This window comes from Rhinopithecus roxellana, chromosome 15, assembly GCF_007565055.1.
Source record: "Rhinopithecus roxellana isolate Shanxi Qingling chromosome 15, ASM756505v1, whole genome shotgun sequence".
NCBI classification, from domain to species: domain Eukaryota; kingdom Metazoa; phylum Chordata; class Mammalia; order Primates; family Cercopithecidae; genus Rhinopithecus; species Rhinopithecus roxellana.
In genome coordinates this window covers 5,625,498-5,635,756 of record NC_044563.1, presented here as the reverse complement: position 1 = coordinate 5,635,756, position 10,259 = coordinate 5,625,498, and the positions used below count along the sequence as shown (strand labels likewise).

Genomic DNA, 10,259 nt, shown 5'->3' with positions numbered 1-10,259 from the left:
AGGGCCTCCTGTGGCTGTCTCTCCTCTCCCCAGGCTGCAAGAAATAGGTATGACCAGAAGTCAAACTGTACCCTTGGGAACACCCCACCCCTCACCACTGTCCTGCCAGAGTCTGTTTCCTCCCCAAGCCCCGTCTCCTCCTCTTCCTCCCACAAACCACAGCACTCAGCCAGCAGGCTGCAGCCCTGCGCCTTCTCAGCAGCCTTCACCAGAGCTCTTAAAAGCCTAGTTGTCCTTCCCCAGCCACGTGCCAAGACTAAAGTGTAGACGACACTGTCATGGTCATTTGTCCTGTGCCCTGTGGATCCCAAGGTCCCGCCTGACATGAACCCATCTGATATTGAGCCCAGTGAGTGGGGAGATCCTAACACAGCCGCCGCTTTTGAGGACTTGGGTGGTGTCTGCCCGGTGGTAGGGGAGGTCAGGCGAGTTTTCAGCAGATGACCCCCGTACTCTTTGGAAGCCCCGAGGTGCCACACTTGTACCTCCCCTGATGCCTGTGAACGGGGTGAAGGAACAGCCTGGGCCTGGGTTCTTTGCTGGGCTGTTTTTGGACTTGGCCCCAGCTCGGGAAGGGTTCATGGAGGAGCCAATGAGGGCCTTGTTCCTGTGGGATTTCTTTGACTTGGGCACAAGGACAGCCTCTTGCTGCTGCTCTGCCCACCCCCCAACCCTTGGCGGCCTCTGCAAGTCTGGGCTGATCTCTGGACCCAACCAGTTGCCCAATGGCTGGACCTGCTCAAAGCTCCCTCTTGCAACTGGACCAGGGAGCCAGGAGAGGCGCTGAGGCTGAGCTTCTGAGCTGGTGCCTGTGGATGCAGGACGGTCCCGCAGCTCCCACACTGGGGTGGCCAAGCAGCCCCTGAGACCCACATTCCCCTTTTAGCAAAACAGGAGGGAGGTCGCTGAGCACAGGGAGCCGGGAACGCCTGTCCTCCCCACCATCGACTCTCGAGGCCGGAGCCTTTGCTCTAGCCCCAGCACAAGCCAGCCAGGGCGCAGGGCCAGGTGTTGCCCGCCATTCCTCGGGTGCCCTAGGACCTCCCAGCTGGGGCTGGCTCGGGCTGAGGGACTGTCCCTGCCGGTTACCCTCTGGGGTCTCCAGTGCCGCGGAGTTCAGCCGGCTCTTGCAGCGGTGGGGGCTGGGAGGAGAAGCTGCAGGGAGACCCCAGGCACGGGACGTTGTGGGGGGTCGTCAGGCTTGCTCTGGGGCTAGGACCCCGGGGGGAGCAGTGGGGGCTGGCGCTCTCCACCACAGCGATGACCTGGGCCGCGGGGGGCCACGCGGGGCGATGGGGCTCTGTCTTTCGGGGTTGGGGTCTCTTCCGCCGGGTTTGGGGTTCTCTCTGCGGATCTGGGGAGTCTCTCCCGCGGGATGAGGGGGGCTGTCCGCCGCTCCCGCCTGTGATGGCCCAGAGGACCCGAGCTCCGGTCACTCCCGCCCCCCTTGGGGCTCGGGGAGGGCGCGGGAGGCAGGCGCTGAGCCAGGCGCTGAGCCGGTGACGCGGCTCCGGGCGGCTCCGGGGCGCGCCGCATAAATAGCAGCGGCGGCTGCAGCAGCGGCCACCCCGGGCGGCGGACACGTGGAGGGACCCGGCCCGCGCCTCCCGCCCCTGCCGCCGGCCGCGCCAGGCGGTGAGCGCCCCAGGCAGCCAGAGCCCACCCCACCCGGCCCGACGCCAGGACCGGCTGCCCGGACCCGCCGCCCAGACCCGCCGCCGCCCCGGGACCCCGACGCCCCGGCCCAGGGCGCAGCCGTAGCTCAAGGTACTGGCGCCGGGCCGACCCCGCCCCCCGGGAGGCCGCCCCTTCGGCTCCCCTCTGCCCGCGGACGATTCCGCCAGGGGCCCCGGCCCGGCCGCCGCCTCTGCTCCTCCCTGCAGCCTCCCGGCACCCCATGCCTCGGGGCGCAGCCCACTCCGGGTTCCGACCCTCCCGCCCTGTCCTTCCTTCCAGATGGCCCGAGGCAGCGCCCTCCTGCTCGCCTCCCTCCTCCTGGCCGCTGCCCTTTCTGCCTCTGCGGGGCTCTGGTCGCCGGTAAGTGCGGGGCGCGTCTCCTCCGGGCGAAGCGGGCATCAGAGCCGGCCGGGCGTGGAGGGCTTCCTGGAGGAGGCGGCCTCCGCCCTGCCCTCGGGGACAATGGTAGAAAGGCTAGTGCGGGCGCTGTCCTGGCCACGGGCGTCGCGAGAAGGGGCCGGAACTCCCTGGGATTCCGCCGGGATTCCGCCGGGATTCCTCCGCGCGCTTCTCCGAGTTCATCAACAGCCCCGGGCTATAACCAGACCGCCGGGAGAGCGCTGCGCTTGGGGTCAGGGCTTCGGGAAAGCAAGAAGCTCGCCCGTTCCGCAGGGCTTAGTTAGAACAGAGGGCGAGGAGCCACCGGCGTGGCCTCAGAGTCACTTAAAGCGGGTGCAGTGCGCTGAGAATGCGCGAGCTGCGACCCGTAAGTGAAGTATCTCCTATATGTCGAATATAGCTTACTTAGGGGTAAACCTGCAATTTCCCGGTCTATCCAAAAGCACGTGCTTTGTTCTAAGTCCTCTGCCGTGCTGGAAAGCCTGGGTGCACCCATTCAGCATCGGCTCCAGGCACAGCCCTGGCATCTGACCCCCTTTTCTCCCCTCAAGGCCAAGGAAAAACGAGGCTGGACCCTGAACAGCGCGGGCTACCTGCTGGGCCCACGTAAGTGACCGACAGCATGGCCTCCCCGCTCCTGACCCCACCTGCCCCCTCGCTTTGAACCCTGGCTCCTGCCCCTCCACCTGCGGCTGGGCAGACCTTCCGGCCTCCTTCTTGACCTCATTGCCCGTCTCCGTTGGTCTGCACACTTGATCTGTGCACGGTTCTTTCCAGAAGCTTCTCCTACCCCGGCTCTGCCGCCCTGTCCCTGTGTGAGATTCCTACCCTGGGCTTTGTTCAAGCTCTCCTCGGTTTTCCCGCATTGCAGTCCTTAGAGGCCCTGTTCCGGGCCTCTCCCCAGGCCCCTGGTCTCCCCAAACACTCAACTTGGCTTGCAGAGCACCCTAGGTCAGCGGACCCCAAGTCTTGCCTCCCTCTTCCCTTCTCCAAGCTCCACCCGGGAATTGCCAGATCGCCTGAAGGCAGCCCAGACAGGCTGTCCTCAAAACGAGGTTCAGGTGACCCTGACTGCCCAAGCCTGTGTCCCCGCCCTCTCCCTCTCCCTGTCCTGTTGTTGTCATCCGTGTCAGCGGTGTCCCGTGCTGCCTGAGGTGAGCCCTAGCCCTAGATAGGACACTGCAGGCTGACACCTCCCCATGTCCGCCCCGGCCGGTGCCCCAGGCCTCTACTTTCTCCACATCCTTGGTCTGTGCAGCAATGCCTTCAGACTTTCCTCCAGAGGAGGGGACAAGAGGAGGCCTTGGCTCCCTTCTGTAACTCACCTTCCCCTCCACCCCTCCCATCCACCTTAAAAGCCTCCCTGTATTGCCTTCTGCCAGAGGAAGGATGCAAACAGCTTGCAGGGCCTGTCTGAGCCCCGCCAGAGCAGCAAATGAGGAGGCCCTTTCCAAGGGCCTTGGAAAACACAGCGGGGTCTCAGGCGCTTCTTCCCATGCCAAGGAAAGCTGCCTTAGTTCTCAGTCCCAGAGTCGAATACAGCTTCCTCTTCCTGCAGACACTAGTTCATCAGGGTCACTCGGAGGACCACCCGAGTCAGGTTTTAAGAAACAGACACGGGGATGACAGAGCTGCCTGAGGCGGCGTGCTGGGCGGACCAGGCTGTTCACCGCAGGGCCTCCTGGTGTCTGCAGGGCGCTCTCCTCCTCTCCCTGCCGGTGGAGCGGCCTGACCTGCCTGAGGCTGATCTCCTCAACCCTTTGCAACCCTGAGCTCTGCCTCTGAGGGCAGCTCAACTTTGTGTGCTATGGGCCCAAACAAAGGAGGAACTGGTCAACAAGAACATTTATCTGTGTTGCTTTGGAATATTGAAAATCTATTTGTCAAGAAGAGTTTGAACCCTAATTGGAAAACAAACTCATTTTCGCCATCAATTTTATGGCCTGGTTCAGCTGTAGCTAGACCAGTTGTTTGTCAAAATACTTAACAGTGTGCCTCTGATTTCTAGGGTCAGCTAGAAAATGCAGCAAAAACAATGTTTTTTCACCAGCTGCTGCTGAACACAGTGTGGCCGTGGCTGAAGGTTCATCAGTGAGATGGGGCGACGTACGGTTCCTCTATAAATTTAGCACCAAGAACAGCATCTCTGGAAATAGGAGTTAATTTTCCTTTGTCTAGTCTTGTAGATGGCATGGTCCACCCAGGCCAACCAGCCGGAAACGCGGAGGGGGCCTCACCCTCCTCGCCATCTCTCATTTCCATTTCCTTTCCTGCACAGCCCCAAATGCAGCCCTTCCCCTCACCCCACGCCCCTTGGTTTACAGCTGTCATCGTTTCTTCCCTGGACTTCTGGGATCTCTTTGCTTGCAATCACAGTTCCCCCATTTTTGCACCACAAAACACACACACACACACACACACACACACACACGAACGCACACATGCCCCCGCACCTCCTTTTCTTCCCCTCCCATCCTCTCTTTCTCCCTCTGTGACCCTCTCGCTCCCTCTGTCTCTCTCCTTCTGTCTCCCTGGCTCCAATCCATCTTGCACACAGCTGCCAGAGTGAAAATAAAAATCGGATTCAGTCACAACTTAAACTCTTCAGTGGCCCCCATGCTTTCAGGGACATGAGGATCCAGCCCCTGTTGTCTGCTGGGGAGGCACCCAGCTTGATGCCAGCTCAGTGCCAGCTCAGATGTCAGCTCCTCTGGACTCGGGCACAACCCCTGCAACAGGGCAGATTCCCGGCCTCTTCCGCCCTTCAGGAGACACACCTCCCTTTCTCCCACCCCTCCTGTGCAAACCCTCACATTCCCTTTGGCCTTGGTGCAAGCGGCCAAGCTCTTACCTCAGCTTGGCGAAGAATCGCCCCCTCTTCTCTGGGGTCTGTCCCTGGGCTCTATTTCACAGTCAAGTTGTGTGTGTGTGTTGGCTACAGGCAGCCCTGTGTCCTTCCTTGGGTGTCGGGAGGGGGTGCATGACAGTCACACCCAGAGGCTTTCCTCTGTGATCTGCAAACAGATGCCGTTGGCAACCACAGGTCATTCAGCGACAAGAATGGCCTCACCAGCAAGCGGGAGCTGCAGCCCCAAGACGAAGTGAAGCCAGGTGAGAGGACTCCTATCCCGGGCTCCGGGCGCCTCACTTCCACCAGCTCCCAGGTGCATGCAGTGGGGGCCAGCTGTGGGTGTCGGGGCACCTGCCGCCCATCTGTCCACAGCTGCAGCCCAAGCCTGGCCATGACTTAAGAGGATGTGGCCTCGCCACACCTGTCAGCAGCTGCAAACACAATCTGCAAACCCGAGACAGCAAGGAGTCCTTCTAGACTGGGAGGCTGCCCAGGCACCAGGGCCTCCAGAAGAGTGGGGCCGGGCGCGGTGGCTCACACCCATAATCCCAGCACTTTGGGAGGCCGAGGCGGGTGATCACCTGAGGTCGGGAGTTCAAGATCAGCCTAGCCAACATGGCAAAACCCTGGCTCTACTAAAAATATAAAAAATAGCTGGGTGTGGTGGTGGGTGCCTGTAGTCCCAGCTACTTGGGAGGCTGAGGCACGAGAATCACTTGAACATGGGAGGCGGAGGTTGCCGTGAGCTGAGATCGCAATACTGCATTCCAGCCTAGGCAACAGAGTGAGACTCCATCTCAATTTAAAAAAAAAAAAAAAAGAAGGCTGGGCGCGGTGGCTCACGCTTGTAATCCCAGCACTTTGGGAGGCCGAGGTGGGCGGATCATGAGGTCAGCAGATCAAGACTATCCTGGCTAACACGGTGAAACCCCGTCTCTACTAAAACTACAAAAAATTAGCCGGGCGAGGTGGCGGGCGCCTGTAGTCCCAGCTACCCCGGAGGCTGAGGCAGGAGAATGGCATGAACCCAGGAGGCGGAGCTTGCAGTGAGCTGAGATGGCGCCACTGCACTCCAGCCTGGGCAATAGAGCGAGACTCTGTCTCAAAAAAAAAAAAAAAAAAAAAAAAGAAGAGCGAGGCCTTGAACTGGATCTCTCTCCCCTCTCCCTCGCATTGAACAAAGGCCTCGGAAAGCACAGCTGGGCCTCAGGCTGCTGGGATCAGATCATTGACCTTGCAGCGCCCAGCTCCTCTGTAGGGAGGGGGATGACCGGAGACAGAGAAGCACCCTCTGCACAAGTCGTGAATGTTGGTCTTTTCTCTTTTCCAGGAAGCTTTGACAGGTCCATGCCTGAGAACAATATCATGCGCACAATCATTGAGTTTCTGTCTTTCTTGCATCTCAAAGGTATGTGAAATATCACCAGCTTAACATTCATCCCTTAGCACACTGGAAACATGAAAGGCCCATCGAGAAGAGAACCCATAGAATCCCCCGGGAAGTAGCCGATTATTTATCCAAATACAAAGTCCTGTTGGGCTGTGCATCAGGATGACAGAGCATGTGACACTGGAGCTAGCTCCAGAGGGCTGGGATTGTGGCAGGGGCATTCCACCATCTGCGGACGGCCATCGGGCCAGCGCTGCTCCCAGGAAGAGGGTGGGCCTCAGGGTGCAGCTCACTCTACTGGAACCATATCTGTTCACACGGTGACAACTGCTGGACCTTTTAGGGCACAGGTATACTGTAGGCCAGGTTCTTTGTGAGCCGTCCTAAGCCTTCTTTTCTCTTTTCTTTCTTTCTCTGGTTTTCGTTTTTTTTGGGAGGGGAAAGGGAACCGAAGGGAGACTTCCATCTTAAAAGTTCTCTTCCCAAAAAGGACGGAAATAAAGGACCAGGGAAGCCCTCCTTCCAAGCCACGTCTTTGTCACTCCGAAGAAAAACCCTCAGAATTTCCTCCGACGGGAAGAAGCAAGAAGGCGGGCCCACGCTAAGAAGCCAGAAGAAAGAAAGGCGGGAAAAGCAGTGACCCCTTCCTCCTCTCCCTTCTAGACTCCTTAAATTACCTCCCTTCTTCCCACCTTCCTCCTCCCTCCCTTCTTTCCCTATTCTCCCTCCCTCCTTCTTTCCCTCCTTCCCTCCCTCCCTTCTTTCCCTCCTTCCTCCCTCCCTCCCTTCTTTCCCTCCTTCCTCCCTCCCTCCCTCCCTCCCCCTTCCCTCTTCCTTCTTCTACTTCCTCCTCCTTCATTTTCCTTCCTTCCTTCCTTCCTTCCTATCACTCTGTCGCCCAGGCTCGAGTGCAGTGGTGCAATCTCAGCTCGCTGCAACCGCTGCTGCCTGGGCTCAAGTGATTCTTCTGCCTCAGCCTCCCAAGTAGCTGGGACAACAGGTGCACACCATTATGTCTGGCTAATTTTTAAATTTTTAGTAGAAGTGGGGGTTCATCATGTTGGCCAGGCTGGTCTTGAACTCCTGGCCTCAAGTAATCTGTCTACCTCAGTCTCCCAAAGTGCTGGGATTATAGGTGTGAGCCACTGTGCCGGCCCTAAACCATATTTTCTAAGCATGGGAAATTAACAGGAGCCCATATCTTAGACTGGAGTGTTTCCTATGCAGCCCTCCTGCCAGGCAGGCTGCCTTGAAATCTAACTGGAAAGGTTGTGATCCTGGCTTCCAGTGTCTTCTGCAAACACTGGGGATGAGGAGACCTCCCACACACTATGCTTGGCATTCATTCCACGATGGGCATCTGGCCTTGATCAGATAACCACACAGGTCCTACTGCAGCAGTGGAGGGAGCCGGAAAGCGGCCCCGGTGCTCTGAGGGTTTACAAGGAGGAGGTGGTGGGGAGGAGGGATGGACCGCTTTGCCCCTACAGTGGAGACCTTCACCCAGTGCTCTGAGGGTTTACAAGGAGGCGGAGGTGGGGAGGAGGGATGGACCGCTTTGCCCCTACAGTGGAGACCTTCACCCAGTGCTCTGAGGGTTTACAAGGAGGTGGAGGTGGGGAGGAGGGATGGACCGCTTTGCCCCTACAGTGGAGACCTTCACCCAGTGCTCTGAGGGTTTACAAGGAGGCGGAGGTGGGGAGGAGGGATGGACCGCTTTGCCCCTACAGTGGAGACCTTCACCCAGTGCTCTGAGGGTTTACAAGGAGGCGGAGGTGGGGAGGAGGGATGGACCGCTTTGCCCCTACAGTGGAGACCTTCACCCAGTGCTCTGAGGGTTTACAAGGAGGAGGTGGTGGGGAGGAGGGATGGACCGCTTTGCCCCTACAGTGGAGACCTTCACCCAGTGCTCTGAGGGTTTACAAGGAGGCGGAGGTGGGGAGGAGGGATGGACCGCTTAGCCTCTCCAGTGGAGACCTTCAGTTGCACATCACAGTTTTGTCCAGTTTGGAAAATCAAGGCTGGTCCTTGGGTTCATTTGGGATCAGGATGGTTTTCATTTGCAGTATTATGGGGCTCCTCTTCAGGTGGCAACGGGGAGAGGGAAGAGGAGTGAGGGGAGGGGAGCGGGGGAGGGAGACTGCCAGAGAAGGTCTCGGAAAAGACGGGGTTCATTAGAAATCTCAAAACCGAGTCACCAAGTTCCCTCTGTTGGAGCCCAGTGGAGCCTCTGGGAGAAAAGCTGGGGTGACTTTGCCTACAAGGGGCAGATGGACTCTGCCAGATTTTTTTCTCATTTGTTTTTAATTTTGTAACGTGGAAACTCTTTCCTTAGGAGATACCAACTCTCATTACTCAGATAGGAATTATACCTCTTTAAAGCCTCAATTTAAAAGTCTGACAGTTTTAAATACTTACTAACTGTGGGAGTTAAATCATTACAAAGTGAGAAATACAGTGCCGTCCCTCATTCTGGGTTTAATCCGGTAAGACTCTTTACAGAGGACGACCACATGCCGCTTCCTGTAGTATGTGTTGTGGTCGTAATTCTCTTGTGTGCGTATTAAGAAGTTGCTGCTCAATTGTGGCTCTTCCCTTTGCAGAGGCTGGGGCCTTCGACCGCCTCCCGGATCTCCCCGCTGCAGCCTCCTCAGAAGACATCGAGCGGTCCTGAGAGCCTCCTGGGCGTCTTTGTCTGTGCTTGCAATCTAAAGTCAAACCTTAAGATGATGGATAATCTTAGGCCAATTTACACAGAGTCGGCTCTTCCTGTTCTCTTTGCCTTGATGTTGTGTTGTCACAATTTAAGAATTTTTTTTTTTTGGTAATTATTTTATTTTGAGTGACAAAATAAAGAATAGCAATTACTTGCCATTGTCTTTTTCTTCCACACCTCTGTCTCATCACCAGCGCCACCCATGGGTTCTAAAAGATAAAGCTTGATCATAATCATGGATTAGACATGAATTTTTAAAGCCACATTCTACCGTCAAGAGCATCTGAGACACCACCTCTTATTGCATGTCCAGGGGACATAAAGTTATCTCAATATTAAGCTGAGTCAAATGTAATTATGAAGGTAAGTCTGTTTCTGAGATGAACAAAAACACAAAACAGACAAAACCCCTGCCCTCGTGGAGCTGATAGTTTAGGGAGATGAGCATTAAAGAGACTACGACAACCTTAAACAGATGGGTGAGTTGCGTGGTGCTCGTGGAGGTGGTCAGGGCTGAGAAGAGACGGGTCGGCCCGGTGGGAGGGCCGGGAGCCAGGTAGGAGAGGAGAGATGGGCGGGCAGGTAGAAAGGCAAGGGCAGGAGGTGCGTGCTGAGATAGTGCTGTGTGAAGGAAGGCCTGTGGGAATGCCTCCTAACCTGACAGAGACTGAGTCTTTGGAGCAGAGATAAAAAGATCATCCCAGAAGTTTCGAAAAGAAGGCGGCCGGGCGCAGTGGCTCATGCCTGTAATCCCAGCACTTTGGGAGGCCGAGGTGGGCAGATCACTTGAGGCCAGGAGTTTGTGACCAGCTTGGCCAACATGGTGAAACCCCATCTCTACTAAAAATACAAAAATCAACCGGGCATGGTGTGCACGCTTGTAATTCCAGCTACTCAGGAGGCGGAGGTTGGAGAATCTTTTGCTCCAGGGAGGCGGAGGTTGCAGTGAGCCGAGATCACGCTCCAGCCTGGGCAACAGAGCGAGACTCCGCAATGTGGGAGGCGGGACACACGCCTTTCTGGATTCACCGGAGCCGGCTGTGCAGTGGGAGTGGGAGGAGGCGTCCCAGTTTCCCCCATTGGCAGTTCGCTGCCTAATACCTGTTTCAAGGGGCACAGAGCCCCAGCCTCCCTCTCCCTGCTTGGTGACCCCCCCACCCAGTCAGCTGTGCCCCAGCTCAGCTCCCTGGCTCGGCTTCCCAGCTCAGGTCCCCAGCTCCACCCCG

The 10,259-nt window shown here is 57.4% G+C and overlaps 1 protein-coding gene across 2 annotated transcripts; it reads left to right on the top strand.

Annotated features, from left to right (window-relative positions):
- Nucleotides 1-238: 238 nt before the first annotated feature.
- Nucleotides 239-9,184, top strand: GAL (galanin and GMAP prepropeptide). 2 transcript variants are annotated; one of them, XM_030918257.1, is made up of 6 exons: nucleotides 239-349; nucleotides 1,957-2,037; nucleotides 2,628-2,682; nucleotides 5,101-5,187; nucleotides 6,258-6,335; nucleotides 8,921-9,184. In XM_030918257.1, exons 2-6 carry the CDS (start codon nucleotides 1,957-1,959, stop codon nucleotides 8,989-8,991), a joined length of 372 nt encoding a protein of 123 aa, XP_030774117.1. In that variant the 5' UTR covers nucleotides 239-349; the 3' UTR covers nucleotides 8,992-9,184. The 2 variants fall into 2 exon arrangements, with proteins under 2 accessions (XP_030774117.1, XP_010356729.1); XM_010358427.2 differs by lacking the exon at nucleotides 239-349 and adding an exon at nucleotides 1,510-1,767.
- Nucleotides 9,185-10,259: the final 1,075 nt, after the last annotated feature.

Coding starts and splice junctions, on each gene's coding strand:
- GAL (XM_030918257.1), top strand. CDS start 1,957: ATGGCCCGAGGCAGCGCCCTCCTGCTCGCCTCCCTCCTCCTGGCCGCT. Junction 5,188..6,257: donor CCAAGACGAAGTGAAGCCAG/GTGAGAGGACTC, acceptor TCTCTTTTCCAG/GAAGCTTTGACAGGTCCATG. Junction 6,336..8,920: donor GTCTTTCTTGCATCTCAAAG/GTATGTGAAATA, acceptor TTCCCTTTGCAG/AGGCTGGGGCCTTCGACCGC.